General features: G+C 47.7%; 1 protein-coding gene across 1 annotated transcript in view; it reads left to right on the top strand.

Annotated features, from left to right (window-relative positions):
* MYO1F (myosin IF) overlaps positions 1-14,848 on the top strand; it is a 79,171-nt gene extending 64,323 nt beyond the window's left edge. Inside the window, exons 22-28 of the mRNA XM_054980238.1 lie at positions 1,194-1,339; positions 1,839-1,985; positions 4,071-4,219; positions 5,840-5,923; positions 9,260-9,470; positions 10,543-10,706; positions 14,409-14,848. Coding sequence (XP_054836213.1) covers positions 1,194-1,339; positions 1,839-1,985; positions 4,071-4,219; positions 5,840-5,923; positions 9,260-9,470; positions 10,543-10,706; positions 14,409-14,485 — 978 coding nt within the window. The 3' untranslated portion in view covers positions 14,486-14,848. The remainder of the gene's footprint in view (positions 1-1,193; positions 1,340-1,838; positions 1,986-4,070; positions 4,220-5,839; positions 5,924-9,259; positions 9,471-10,542; positions 10,707-14,408) is intronic.
* The last annotated feature ends 947 nt before the right edge of the window (positions 14,849-15,795 follow it).

Genomic DNA, 15,795 nt, shown 5'->3' with positions numbered 1-15,795 from the left:
TAGGGGAGGCTTCCCCCCCAGCACCGACCCGGTCCTGGATGTTTCCACCCCGATCTGGGCCATTTCAGCCCTTATCCAGGCTGAAACAGGCCCAAAATGGCCATTTTGGGCCCGTTTCAGCCCAGATTGGGGACGAAACAGCCAGGACTGGGTCAGTGCCATGCAGAGGAAGGTTCCCCTACCTGGCACGACCCGATCCAGGCTGTTTTGGCCTGGATTCAGGCTATTTTGGCCCCAATCAAGGCCTAAACGGCCCTAAAGTCGGGTGGGCGGGGCCACCTGACTTGGGGGAACTGCCGGAACGGCGTTCTGGTTCATTCCCCCTTGAAATGAGCTCTGGGTATATTAAATTCAGAACATCAAGCCAAGCCCAATGAGAAGTCAAATTTGCATCAGGGACATCCTCTTCCACAGCATTCTAGTGCGCATGTCTCTATCATGAGTCTCAAGGCAATCACTGGACTTTTGTGGGGAGATGAATCAGCCTAAAAGCACAGGTTGGGGGTGATGGACTAGAGCTGAAGGGCCAGGTAACCTCATAGTTTTAAAGTTCTTTGATTGTATTCCATCTCCCCTTTTTTAAAAAAAAACTTAAAGGGGTCCTTAGTGCTTGTCTGTAATTCCTCAGCCTTTGGTCTCACTGGCTGAAACCTTGGAAGAAGGAAGTAGGCTGCTTTTTATGGACATAGTCATGTACTTTTCCTCCATGAGTAAAATGTAGATTTATTATTGTTTATTTTAATGAAAGTTGAACATTCAGGGAAGGGACTTGGAATAAACCAGAGGAAGAATATCTAAAGGTCTCTCGAGAATCCTACATACCAACCACCTCTAATTTCAAGCATAAAGACCTGAAAGTCTCATCAGATCTCAGAAGCTAAGCAGAGTTATCTTTGGTTAGTACTTAGATGAGAGGCCACCAACAAAGTCCCAGATTGCCATGCAGAGGCAGGCAATGACAAATCGCCTGTGTTTCTCTTTTGTAAGTCAGCTGTGACTTGATGGCATTTTAAACACATGAAGGATCTGGAATGTTTGCTTGACTTTATATTGAATTTTGCATGCATGGGTTGGCAACCTGCGACCACACTCACAAAGATGGGTCTTGATGGTGGCAAACAGGTGCCCTCTTGTGCTGGTCCTCGTGTCCTCCTTGTGACCCATCCATCCTCTCTCTCTCCTTGTCCCCTCAGCCTATTAAACGTGATTTCATCTTAACGCCCAAATACTTCTACCTGATCGGCCGTGAGAAGGTAAAGAAAGGCCCCGAAAAGGGCCAGATCCGGGAAGTGCTGAAGAAGAAGGTGGAAATCCACGCTGTCCATAGAGTGTCCCTCAGGTAACGTTCTTTCCCATACCTCTCAGGTGTCCCTGAGCTGCTTTGCATCATTTATTCTGGGCTTCCTCTGCTTAGCAAGCTGCTTCTTCCTTCTCTCTGGTGGTCCCCTGCGGGAGGGGGAGGCACTGGAAACTTGGGAGGGGCTCTCAATTGGGTCTGGTCAAAGCACAACAGAAGGGGGCTCTGTCTCCTCACAGGCATCCTGCGAGTCTTTCCCGCAGACGCTATGGGCCAAGCTACAAGTGACGAATGACACTTGAACGGGAAGTGAACAGACTCACGTGTGTTCCTCCCTGTTCACTTGCGCTCCACTTGCGCTCCACTCAATAACTACGTGATCGAGTGGAGCACAAGTGGAGTGCACGTGAACAAGGAGGAATACACGTGAGTCTGTTCACTTGCCGTTCAAGTGTCATTCGTCACTTGTAGCTTGGCCCCCAGTCCTTCCTGGCTTCACAGGTCTAATCTTCCCCCCTTCTGTTTTCTCTCGACACCACAGCACCAGGCAGGACGATTTCTTTATTCTTCACGAAGTAGAGGCCGACACTTTCCTGGAGTCCATCTTCAAGACGGAACTCATCAGCCTTCTTTGCAAGCGCTATGAAGAGGCCACCCGTAGCAAACTGCAGCTCAGTTTTAATGACACGTAAGCCCATCTTGCCCCTGAACTGGACTTCCCTCTGAAAACTTAATGCTCATTCTAATAGGCCTATTTTGACTGCTTTTTTCTTTTACAACCACGTCTCTCTGTACAAGACATCTAATACATGAAGAAAATGTGTTGGGAGATGTAACGTTAGCCAGGAAGTGTAGTTTAAAAAGACAGAGCCGGCAGCAGGGCAAAGGCTTTGCTATACACCAGAGCTGTATGAAGGGGCTATGAAATGCCAGAAGGGAAACTTCAGCCCATGATAACCTCTCCAGGTCTAAGTCCGGTTCTGGAAGGCAGCTCCAGCCCATTTCCATTCCTTGCTGCCCTCTTGTTGCAATCCACACAGTTTGACTAGGGAAGTGAAATTGACAGAGTGTCAGAGCCAAAACACACGAGAAGAAATACCTAGGTTCAGCACGTGTTCTCTTACCTCAAGGTTTGCCGGGATCTGTAGGTGTCCTGGAAGCTTAAAGTTTAGCATTTACAGAGCAGCAGGAAGGGAAATACAGGCGCCTGTATTTCCCTTCCCCTTCCTGCTGCTCTGTAAATGCTAAACTTGTTCTCTTACCTCAAGGTTTGTTGGGAAGTGTAGGTGTCTTGGCAGCTTAAAGTTTAGCATTTACAGAGCAGCAGGAAGGGGAAGGGAAATACAGGCGCCTGTATTTCCCTTCCTGCTGCTCTGTAAATGCTAAACTTTAAGCTTCCAGGACGCCTACAGATCCTGGCAAACCTTGAGGTAAGAGAACACGTGCTGAACCTAGGTATTTCTTCTCGTGTGTTTTGGCTCTCAGTCCCTTGCAGTTAGGTCCCTTCAAGTTCTCCACAGTTAACACACAGGTGTTCCAGTTGAAGCAACTTTATTAGAGATCCATTCAGTTCAGGGTGTTCACACAAAGGTAGTGACAATTCAAACAAAGGCACTACTGATTATAGGGAAACTTCCCGCCCTTTGTGGTCCGTTGACATTCTGGAGCGAAACCCCAAAGAAGTTACATGGGAACTGATTAGTTTAGACTAAATGAAGCACAAAGTGAAAATATCCCAGTCTCTGGGAAAAGATACAAAGTTCGCTGCTAGCAGCTCGCCTTCAAGGACACTTGCTGGAAAAGTGAAAGTATGTATTTTCAACAGATAACAGAGAGGCCCCACTGGCTCTCCTGCATTTTATGTTAGCAGTTTACACTCTCTCAGATGCTATAACAGAATACAATTTTAGCAGAACAGTAATGATCAGCACAAAATGCAAAATACAATAATGGCAGGTATGCTGGCATACATGACACAGAGCCTTCTGGGAGGAGAAGATGAAATTAACAAACGCTCTGAGGAGCGATCTCTGCTTTGTCTTTTTAAACTATGCTTCCTGACTAATATTGGGCCTCCCTACACTGGACGAACACATGCCAAGGCATCTCGTGTAGAGAGACTCCATCAAAGCTAGAAACCACAGCCTTTATTCCATTTTGTAAAAAGAATCTGTTTAATTTTGAGTTGTCCCAGCTATTGGGATTACATTGCTTCACTGGCTGTATTCTGGCGGGATCTTCTCCATTTTAATATATATCATTTATTGCGGTTTTAATCTTTGTAAACTACTTTGGGCCCCATTTCGAGGGAGAGGCGGCATAAAAATTTAAAAAAAACCAAAATATATTTTTTTAAAAAAATCTCAGGATTTTGGCAGCAGAAGTCATATTGGGAAGCTGGCCAGTATAATAGTTAGACTAGGCCCAGTTTCCAATCCTTGCTCTGCCATAGATTTCACTGGGCCATTTGCTTGTGTCCTTGCTTTCTCTCTCTCAACCTAGCCTACCTTTCAGGGTTATTGTGAGGTTAAAATGTATTTAAAACTTTTATAGGCTTTTTATGGAGGTGGTGGTTGGGTGTTCCTTCGAGGGGGGTGAGCTGGAAATGGCACCGTTTGTGCACTGCCCTGCCTAATAATCATAAAGATGTCGGGTGGTGTAGGAAGTCCTACACTCCAATATTGTTAGGGGTGAATGTAGTACGATTCCCCATTTGTGGGCAAACCAACACAATTCACAATGCCTGGTTTTCTTCTTTTCTCCATCATCCCAGACTACAGTTCCGTGTGAAGAAGGAAGGCTGGGGTGGAGGGGGGACCCGAACAGTGACTTTTCTCGGTGGGCAGGGGAACGTGGCTCTCCTCAAAGCAGGAGGGAAAACTCTTTCCATCAGCATTGGAAGTGGACTCCCAAAGAACTCCAGTAAGTCTTTTTCCTTTTTCCTCATTTTTTGTTTTACCCATCCACTTTTCCCAATGTTACGGTCAATAAACAGACATGGTGCAGTGGCTGAAGTCTGGGATCTGTGAGAGTCAGGTTCGAATTCCGACTTTGCCATGGAAGCTTACTGGACAACATTGGGCCAGTCTGATCTACTTCACAGGGTTGTTGGGAGAATAAAATGGGGAACAGAATGATATCAACTATTACAATTGAGTCACAGTTAGGGAAAAAAGTGGGGTACAAATGAAGTAAGTAGATACATAGTGTGTATATGTATGCCCTAACCTGAATAGCCCAGGCAAGCCCGATTTTGTCAGATCTCAGAAACTAAGCAGGGTCAGCCTTGGTTAGTAATTGGAAGATGAGCAACCCGCCTCTGTTTGTCTCTTGCTTTGAAAACTTCAGCAGGGGTTGCCATAAGTCATCTATGACTTGATGGCACTTTCTACCACCATGTATGTGTATAAATGATATACACTGTATGTAGGGCTTTTTTTCTGGGAAAAGAGGTGGTGGAACTCAGTGGGTTGCCAGCACAGGGGGGCAACTCTTGGCAGGAGGTGGTGCCTCTGGTACCACATGTGCACGTGCAAAGTGCGCGCTTGTTCCCAGGACCAATGATGTAACTTCGGGTCAGCTGGAACAAGGGGGGGGGGTAAAAGTTTAAATCACCCTCGGCGAAAATGGTCACATGGCTGGTGGCCCCGCCCCCTGATCTCCAGGCAGAGGGGAGTTTAGATTGCCCTCTGCGCTGCTGAGTGGCGTGGAGGTCAATCTAAACTCCCCTCTGTGTGGAGATCAGGGGGTGGGGCCACCAGCCATGTGACCATTTTCAAGAGGTTCCGGAACTCCATTCCACCACGTTCCAGCTGAAAAAAAAGCCCTGATTGTATGTATGAATTGTGTCTAACGGCTACTCAACCTCCGTTAATGTCTGTAAACCCAAACCCAAATGCTGACAAGAATATAAACAAATATAGAAATAATCAGCATAATAAACATTTGCTCATTCCTTGTTTTTCTTCTCTTGATTGTGTATACAAGAGGGATGCAATCTTCAATAAAATTTCATCTTCACAAATGTCCATGATCTTTACTGCTTTGTACCTGAGTCCACATTCTGTACTTTTCCCTGCTCCACTGGGGGTGAAAGGACAGTTTGGGAATGGTTTCTTTTTTTTTTTCATTTTATTTTTAACTTTTTCAATAACAACAAAAGGGAAGATATTCAATGGCAAAATAAGATATTGTACAAAGATTTTTAGTGTTACATTATCCCAAGGATTCTACATCTAAAAGCGATTATAGTTAGAGCTATGAAAAATAATAATTTGGAAAATTTTACCAACATGCCTTAACATTTACGTAAACAGCTGTCTACCCTCTTTCCTGCTGAAATTGCCCACCCCTCCCTCCATCCTTAACAAACCTTCCCTCCCTAACCTCCCCCTCCCCCTACAAAGATAGATATAAATTGCTAGATTCGCTAATGAATTGGGAATGGTTTCTAATGAGCTGAAAGCTATCCAGATCTGCATCCTCCCATTTGAGTTCCATCTTCATCCTTCCTCTTCATCACTGTCTCTTCTGTTCCCGCAGAACCCACCAAGAAAGGAATCCAGCAAACCAAAGGCCACCAGAGGTACCCACCACCATCTCGAGCTGTCCCACCAGCCCCAAGAGGTATGGAAGAACTCCATTCTAAGCACAGTAGTAAGAGATCATATGGAGTGAAAAAAGAGTTTAGGAACCTGTGTGGACAAAAGAGACCCGCAAGGCATAGCGGATAGTAACATATATGGATGGTGGATCCTCCGGTGTGAATCAGCAATGAATATCACTGGGTGAGCCTGAACAGGTCACTCACAGGAGTATTGCGAGGGTACGATGAAATTATCCCATTTAGGCTGCTTGGGGGTTTCAGCAGAGATTGCTCATAGGCTTCCAAGCAGCCATAAAAGATTAGAAATCTATTGTAACGGATGGGCAAAGGTCCTGCTGCTTTCTGCGAAACAGCAACCCCCCTTTAGTTCTGTTGGTGTTGGCAACCGATCTGGATCCCTGGAAGGGCTGGAGGAGCCAGATTTTTGGGAGGTGGGGGGGAGCAGTGACCCTGCCAGCTCAGAGCCAAGCTACAAGGGATGCCTGACACAGGCTGGACACTTGTCAGCTTCCCTCAAGTTTTGATGGGAAATGTAGGCATCCTGGTCTTGCAGCTGTAATGGAGAGCCAAGCTGTAAAACCAGGACGCCTACATTTCCCATCAAAACTTGAGGGAAGCTGACAAGTGTCCAACCTGTGTCTGGCATCACTTGCAGCTTGGCTCTCAGACTGCCTTCAGTATAAACAGACTAAACTGTGAATGTTTGCTGTTTTATATGCTAAAGCAGGCTAGTTTGAGGAAGCGACTATATTGTCCTGAAAGCCCCAATTTATGTGGAAATCTAGAGAGATTTATGTTTTCTGAGAGAAGCTCACAATTATACTTGAGGATCCTGAGGTTGTAGGAAGTTCAATATTCACCTCAAGAATGCAAACTTGGCTACCAGCTGCTCTTCAGGCGCCTAGATTATCCACTGTAACCTTGTAATTGAATGAGCCCAGCAAGTCCATGTTACACCTATAAATAGTTTCTATCCTATTTTCTGAGCTACCTTATTCCCCTATCCCAGGGAGTAAAGCTCATATCCTGTAACTCTAGTTGATCTTTAAGGTGCTACTGGACCCGAATCTTGTTCTTGTTCTGTTTCTCTCACTGGTGCTGAACTTAATCCATTTTTGAAGCCACTTGGGTTATGAGGTAGAGGGCTGGGATAGAGACTGCACGGTTCACCGTTACTTCATGCTACCTCTGTCTCAACATCATTTTAAGCCCCTGCTTCACACATGCATTTAAAATAAAGTGCAGGCTAGCAAAATAATACCTAAGGGCTCTGAAACCACTGTCCAAAGGACAACAGTATCAATTTCAACCCCCAAATTAAGAATTTCAGGGCTCTTTTGCATGGGCCGTTTTCACACTGCTTACCGGCCACAGAACATCACAGCTCCTGGAATGACAGCGTCTTCCTGGCGCAATTTCGCACGAGAACTGCCATTCTCGTGCAAAATTGCGCTAGGAAGACGCTGTCATTCCGGGAGCTTGGCACAATGTTCCGTGGCTGGTAAGCAGTGTGAAAACGGCCATGGAGATTGTGGTTTTGTGTGGTGGGAGGATATAGTCTTCTGTCTTCCGGGGATTACTGTAACAAGCTCGTAAGTAGCTACTCAGCAGTAATAAGAAACTACTCCAGGTGAACAGGTAGGCACGTGTTTGTATATTGGAAGCGAGGGAGATTATTATTTAATTTTTCTTTCAAATGACTGATGTGTCACACATGATGAGCATCAGGGTAGTAACAAATGCTGAGGGCTAGTGTCAGGTCTTGCCAGGTGGTTCCCCAAAACCCTCCACTGCATCATTTGGGCGAAGTAGTTAAAATGTTTATTAAGGATTAATACCAGTATCAAGCAGCTCAGACAATGGAATTGGCCAGAATGCCTAAAGCTAGTAAAGCCCAATCAATTTTATAGAGTAATGCCCCACCCCCAGTGAGAAAGAAAGTCAGTTAGGCCTGGGAAGAAGGTAGGGGGGAAAGAGGAAGGAAAGAGGAGTCTCTGTGAAGATGGGAGGAGGGAGCTTGGTTTCTCCAAGTTCAAATTCTCAGCTTGGCAGGAAAACATTTCTCCTGTAAGGTAAACAATTAGTCCTAGCACGTTAGAAATCAGTTTTCACTCTGCACGTACTCAGACACCCAACTAAAGATACAGTCAGATCCATGGCAGATATGCAAGGCTTATCTGACATACTGCCCCCCCCCCAAATTTCGAGGCCCCTCCCCCAGGTTTGTCCAGGTATTCTCGGTGAAATCTACAAAGCATTCGCGGAACATTAACATCAGAGGCCTTGATCCATTCAACATTACTCTTGTTAAAATGAACCTATTGAATCAGATAGAACAGTTCTCCTTGTTTCATTTTAGAGCCCAGCACAGCCTCCGCCTCGTAGTGGGGTTGGCCTTTCACCGAGGGTGGAACTCCTCAGTCAGGATGCCATTTATTGGGAAGAGGCGCTTTTTTCAGGAGGCTGAAATGAAATACGGGGTGGATGTGCTGTAAATTCTTTGGCAATTTCAGTTCTACAGTCACAGCATTGATAGTTCGAAGTACTTCAAACGCTCCTAAAAATTTCCACCCCCGTTTTTTGCTTGGCTGTTCCCCTGCAGATTCTTAGTGGAGATATACGCATGGTCTCCCACTTTCACGTCCCGGGAGGGGGGGATCGTTTGCGACCCGCATGTTTTTTATAGTCCTCTTTAGCTTTGTTCAGAGTTTTTTGAATTACCTCCCATTGACTTGTTAAGGTAATCCACCTCTCAGCCAGGTCTCCCCCCTGTGGTTTCTCCGTGTCAGTCAGGAACAGCAGGGGCTTGCCCTCAAACCCCTGGGCAACTTTAAAGGGGGAGGCTCCCGTGGAGCTATGTATACTGCTGTTGTAACAATATTCTGCAAAAACCAAGAATTCAGTCCAGTTGTCTTGTTGGTAATTAATATAACATCTCAGGAATTGTTCCAGCACCTGATTAACCTTTTCGGTTTGTCCGTTGGTCTCGGGATGATAGGCAGAGCTTAGTCCTTGTTCAATTCCTGCCACTTTAATTAACTCCTTAACGCCTCTGTTAGTCTCTTGCCTTGAAAACCCCAGCAGGGGTTGCCATAAGTCACCCATGACTTGATGGCACTTTCTACCACCATGTATGTGTATAAATGATATGCATTGTATGTATGAATTGTGTCTAATGGCTACTCAATCTGCGTTCATGTCTGTAAACCCAAACGCGAATGTTGACAAGAATATAAACAAATATAGAAATAAACAGCATAATAAACATTTGCTCATTCTTTGTTTTTCTTAGCTGTGGAGTGTTTATTTCTTAGCTGTAGACTTCTTCACAAAGTTGTTCCGATGTTTTCTTTTAGGGAGAACTGTCGCAGGACCTTGCAGGAACGGGGCCCCGCAGTTTCCCCGGAACAGTACCCGGGGGCAGGATCAGATGTATACCACCCCGCAAAGGCAGGGGCCTCCAGCCACCGCCCTCCCCAAACAAGGCCAGACTCGGCGGTTGAAGGCAAGAGAACCTTTGGACCACAACCTGGACTTCCTCAATGTTCCAGATGAAGGGATGGCTGGGTATGGCAATGATTTGGAAATGGTTGTGTCTGGCATCTGATGGGACAGGCGTGGGGGTGGTGAAGAGCTAGACATGAATTTTTGCTTCTTATTTCTCTTTGAGCCAACGTTTCCATTTGGGGCAAGTCCAAAGTTTCCTCAAGAGCAGAAAACCACCACCATTTGCTATGAAACTGGCATCTCTACCCCATCTGGTTAAGGAAGGCCTTCTCTTAAATTTGGGCAACTTTCTTGCCCCAATGACCAACTGCTTTTTCCTACAAGATCACCAAACTGAAGAGCTGTGGGGAGGGTTGTGAGGGGGACGGGGGAGCTATTTCATGAGGTCTCCCCAATTCAAGCTCAGCCACATACATGAAATGTGTTCCAAGCAGGGCTTTTTTTCAGCTGGAACGCGGTGGAACAGAGTTCCAGCACCTCTCGAAAATGGTCACATGGCCGGTGGCCCCGCCCCCTGATCTCCAGACAGAGGGGAGTTTAGATTGCCCTCTGCACCTCTGTCTGGAGATCAGGGGACAGGGCTACTGGCCATGTGACCATTTTCGCCGAGGGTAATTTAAACTTTAAAAAACTCCCCCCTTGTTCCAGCTGACCCAAAGTGACATCATTGCGCAGTCCTGAGTTCTACCACCTCTTTTCCCAGAAAAAAAGCCCTGGTTCCAAGGCTTTCTACATTCTATGCCAAGAACAGGTGAATTCTGCAACATGCTTTGGGAAGAGACCTCCCACTTTGTATAATTTATTCATTTTGCTATGACCAGATTGGGGCAAGGAGCTAGGGAGAGTGGTAAAACACACCTACCCCCATACACTGGAAGTCTTCCTTGGCCATCTTCCATCATCATTGCTCTCACAATACAAGATTATCTTCGCCTCCATGTAGGGTAGAAATATAGTTCTCAGGTAACTAATTCCACTCCTTAAAAATCCCAGCACTGAGATTACTGGATGAATTGGAACGCGCGCACACGTACACAAGCACACACTTTTTGATAAGTCCGATTTTGTAGAATTTGAAGAACTCTGGCCCACAAGAGTACACACTGACTCCCTTTTGTCTTGGATATGGCAGAGCTCAAAGGAAGAAAAGCATTGGACAACGGCCACTTCCCGCTCGACCTAAACCACCTCCCGCTCGACCAGGTCCTCGCTGCCGAGCTTTATACCAGTATCTCGGGCAGGATGTGGATGAACTGAGCTTCAACGTAGGCGAAATTATAGACGTCTTGCTGGAAGGTAAGAAGATGTATGTGTGGGTCCTCATTTGCTTCAGAAGCATTTCTGAGTGGGCAGAAACTTGCACTGGGGGGCCCTGGGGAACTCAGTCAGTGCAAACCGCTATACCCTCTGTGCTGTAGAAAATGAGACCATAAGCATGGAAAGGTCTGGATCAATCCAATGTTTACAGAATCTTTGCTCCTTAGATACCAACATGTTCAGTGGGCACTCTATGTAGCATGGCAGTTTAAGAGAACAGCCAACAGGAAGGCTCAAATTGAGTTTATCATCACAAGTTTACAAGGCGGCTGTTGTCAGCCTTGGCCCTGCTGGCTTACATATTACATTTGTGAAACGCTTTCAACATCAATGGCATTATGTAAAACACTAGAAACAAAGCCCGTTGTGGGAAAAAATACAACGGGATCTAGAAAGGGAAGAGCGGGCAGGCAGGCATTCCCTCCTCCTCCATCACTGATCCTGGCCTGTGAAGGAGTGGGGTGGGCATTGCCACCTGCCCCATACCTGATTTCAGCAACAGGAAGGGGTGGTGGGCTTTGTTACCTGCTGCATGTCTGATACTGGCTGGGTAAAGGGGAGCAGGCATTGCTACTTGCTCCACTCCTGATCCCAGCCAGGAGAAGGGAAAATTGGCATTGCCTTCTGCTCTGCGCCTGATTACAGCTAGGTGAAGGGGGGTGGGCACTGCCACCTGTTCCCTGCTGGGTGAAGGGAGGAGAGAGCACTACCTTCTGCTCCTCGCCTGATCCCAACAGGTGAAGGCAGGCAGTGGGCTTTGCTACATGCTCTGATCCTGATCCCAACTGGGAGAAGGGGTTGCGGGCATTGCCACCTTCTCTGCTCCTTATTCCGGCAGGTTGAAGGGGAGCAGAGATTGCTGCCTGCTTGGCTTCTGATTCTGACTGGGTGATGGGGTGGGCATTGCCGCATGCTCAGTGCCTTATTCCAGTAGGTTGAAGGGAGAGGGCATTTCCACCTCCTCCTCTTCTTGTCCCGGTTGGGTGAAGAGGAGAAGTGAATTGCCCCCTGCTCTGTGCCTGATCCCACCCAGGTGAAGGCACTGGGCAGGCATTGGCACCTGTTCCACTCCTGATCCTAGCTGGGTGAAGGGGGCGGGCATTGCCATCTGTTCTGCTCCTGAACCCACCAGGATGAAGTGGGGTGGGCATTGCCACCTGCTTAACTCTTAATACCAGCTGGGATAAAGCAGAGTGGGCATAACCACCTGCTCCGCACCTGATCCCAGGTGGGTGAAGGGGGTGGGCATTGCCACCTGCTCCACTCCTAATACCAGCTGGGATACAGCAGGGGTAGGCATCGCCACTTGCTCCACTCCTAATGCTAGTTGTGATAAGGAGGGGGTGGGCATTGCCACCTGTTTCACTCCTAATACCAGCTGGGCTAAGGTAGGGGGTAGGCATTGCCACCTGCTCCGCTCATAGTAACAGCTGGGTTAAGGTGGGGGGGTGGGAATTGCCACCTACTCCACTCCTAATACCAGCTGGCTAAAAGGGGGCGGGCATTGCTAACTGCTCCGTGCCTAATACCACCTGGGTTAAGGTGGGGGTGGGCATTGCAGCCTGCTCCGCTCCTGATCCCAGCTGTCTGAAGGGGGCCGGCATTGCCACCTGGTCCGTTCGTAATACCAGCTGGGTTAAGATGGGGGTGGGCATTGCTACCTGCTCCTCTCCTATTACCAGCTGTATTAAGGCGGGAGGCAGGCATTGCCACCTGCTCTGCTCCAAATATCAACTGGATTAAGATGGAGGGCCAGCACTGCCACCTGGTCCGCTCCTGATCCCAGCTGGCTGAAGGGGGGTGGGTACTGCCACCTGCTCTGCTCCTAATATCAGCTGGGTTAAGGCGGGGGCAGCCATTGCCACCTGCTCTGTTCCTAATACCAGCTGCCTAAAGGGGGTGGGCATTGCTACCTGCTCCACTCCTATTACCAGCTGTGTTAAGGCGGGAGGCAGGCATTGCCACCTGCTCCGCTCCTAATAACAGCTGGTTAAGGCAGAGAGTGGGCATTGCTACCTGCTGCACTCCTGATCCCAGCTGACTGAAGGGGGCCGGCATTGTCACCTGGTCTGCTCCTAATACCAGCTAGGCTAGTGCAGGAGGCAGGTATTGCTACCTTCTCCGCTCCTAATACCAGCTGGTTTAAGGCAGGGGGGGCGGACATTGCCACATGCTCCGCTCCTAATATCAGCTGGGTTAAGGTGGAGGGCCAGCACTGCCACCTGGTCCACGCCTGATCCCAGCTGGCTGAAGGGGGGTGGGTACTGCCACCTGCTCTGCTCCTAATATTAGCTGGGTTGGCGGGGGGCAGCCATTGCCACCTGCTGTGTTCCTAATACCAGCTGCCTGAAGGGGGTGGGCATTGCCACCTGCTCCAGTACTAATACCAGCTGAGTTAAGGTGGTAGTGGACATTACCACCTGTTCCACTCCGAATACCAGCTGGCTGAACGGGGGTGGGCATTGCTCTCTGCTCTGCTCCTAATATCAGCTGGGTTAAGGTGGGGAGTGGGCATTGCCACCTGCTCCGCACCTAATACCAGCTGGGTTAAGGCACGGGGAGGGCACTGCCACCTGCTCTGCTCCTGTTCCCTGCCTGGGCTTCCCATCATGGCATTTTTCTGGAGCAATACGGTGAGTTACCTGGGCTTTCCTCTGTGGCAGCACCCTCTGGTGGTTCACCAGGGTATAAAGTGAGTTGTCTGAAACACACTCAGTTATATAGTAAGAAGATTATTATGGGTATCTATGCGCCTGATTTATTTTCCTTAAAAAGAACTGAACTAGCAAAACTCACTCAGCTGTCAAGGCATAACCCCCCCCCCCCAATTGCCTTTGTGTTTGAGCTGACCTGAGGGTCAGTTATATTGGTTCAAGAGAAGGTGAACCTAGTTCTCACTGATGTGGTAAACCAGGGTATAGACTAAAAAGGTTCTTTGATGATCTTCAGACAAAAAAAAGCCCTTGCTCTTGGAAAAGGCACCCATGAGGGCCACAAGGGGGTCTAACCCTAGCTTTCTTGATATAGTATCTTTCTAAGAGCAGGAGTTTGTCACCTTTCCCCCACCCTAGCCCTCTTAAAGGCAAAGCAGTATGAAACGGGCAAGTCAGTCTACAGAACTGGAGCAACTGCAATAGAAACCCTGTAACTGCTCTCTCCTTATGCTAAATTGGACCATTATTTGGCTAGAAAGGTAACCGATAAAGCAGACTCTGTGGTCTATGGGGCCCAGACCCTGAAGTCTTTCCGAGGCAAACACCAATACCTTGAAATGCCACCGTACTAAGCATTAGTCCTGCGACAGTACTGGTGGTTAACCAAATTGCCCTTTGCCTCTGGCAAAGCTACAACTCCCAAGGTTCCTTAGGGGAAAACTGTACTACCCCCAGCAGCAGCCAGGAGATCCAGCGCTGTATTGCATGTCGATCTTGAAGATTTCCAAGCTTGGCACAACATAAAATGTCCCAGCCAGCCCTAAAAGTTGAATATGCTGGTTTAGGATACTACCTCACCTGCCAGGTTCTAGGTACAGTAGTCTTGCATTATGCAAAGGTTGTAGGGGGCAAAGGTCCTTTTTAAAGAAATGTGTGCACACCCCAATCCTTGGCTGGGTTCAGTCTCCCAGCCACATACAGCTAACCAATGGTAGAGAGTGGATGTCTTTTTGTCGTCTCCTTTCAGATGCCTCTGGCTGGTGGAAGGGTCGTCTCCATGGGCGAGAAGGGCTCTTCCCTGGGAATTATGTACAGAAGATCTGAGTAGAGCTAGCAGCCCGGAGGTGAGATGAAGGCACCGAGTCCATGAGAATGTATGAACTGCCCCCAGAAAATGAACAAGAACTTGTCTTACTACAGGAGAGACTCAGTTTACAGGGCTGGAGGAAGAGATCTCTCTTGGTAATGGTTTCCAAAGCAGCAAAACTTAGCAAGGGCCAACAGCCTCTACTGTTTTCCTCCCTGCCCCCACTTCTTTTTCCAGTTGAGATTACAAAGAATGGGGAGAAAACTAACCCTAACTCACTCTAGCATGTGTTTTGTTAGCTGCGTGGTGCTATTTGGCAAAGGGAGGGGATTTGTGGAAGTTTTTAAATAACAGGAACCCCTCAGCACAGACCCACAGATATTGCATAGCTATGCCTTCGTATTTCTTGGACATGTTGCAATGCATTTCTGTGAGAATAATAAAATGTTCCTTTGAAATGCTCTCCTACTGGCTCACTGCACCCAGAACAGAAAAGCTGCTCTCTCCTACCCTACCAGGAAGAACTACATTCAGATTCAAACAACGTGAAAGGCTGGCCTCTTTAGCTGCAACCTGGCAATACTGAAGAGTTCTCATACAGAGGAACCCAGACAGTCCTTAGCCTCTTGCTGGTAGCACTTTGTTCCTGTAAGGCAGCTCCACCAACTATAAAAAGTAATTTGCTTTTCTTCTCTGTATTAAGGCACTTTCTGTGCACCTGGCACCTTGGAAAACTACAACAAATCACTTCATTTACAGCACTTTTCTCCTCAATGAGGACCCAAAGTAGTTTACATCACTCTTCTCGTCTCCATTTTCATCCTCACAACAAGCCTGAGAGGTAGGTTAGGCTGAGTATGACTGGCCCAAGGTCACCCAGCGAGCTTCAAATCCGGCTCTCTCAGATCCTAGCCTGACACCAACCACTACAATCACACTGGCTCTCCAAAAACAGATTCCCCCCGCCCCCGCCCATCTTTTAATAGCAAGGGAGAAAGAGAAGGTGCAAGAACCAACACATCCTGCAGATTCACTTGGCTAGCAGCACTTCCCCCTGCATTTTCATATATTCAAAACACAGCAACAGGATAGAGGGTAGGTTTGAGGGGGAAATAGGAGTAGCATTAATACTTGAACCAGTCTGCCCCCACCCACACCCCAGGAATAACATGAAAGCACTCTTGTGTAACTTAAGGCCAAACTACGTAACAGTTTTTTAACAGGTTGGGGCTGGTATTGCATGCACATGTAGCTCCAAAATGGGGTAAACAACTCCCCTCCCTGGGCTGTTTTAGCTAAGGAAAACAGCAAGGAAAAGAGCCCCCCC

Source organism: Eublepharis macularius, chromosome 5 (genome assembly GCF_028583425.1).
Source record: "Eublepharis macularius isolate TG4126 chromosome 5, MPM_Emac_v1.0, whole genome shotgun sequence".
Lineage (NCBI taxonomy): Eukaryota > Metazoa > Chordata > Lepidosauria > Squamata > Eublepharidae > Eublepharis > Eublepharis macularius.
Note: the sequence above shows the minus strand (reverse complement) of the source record. Positions and strands in the feature narration are given on the sequence as shown.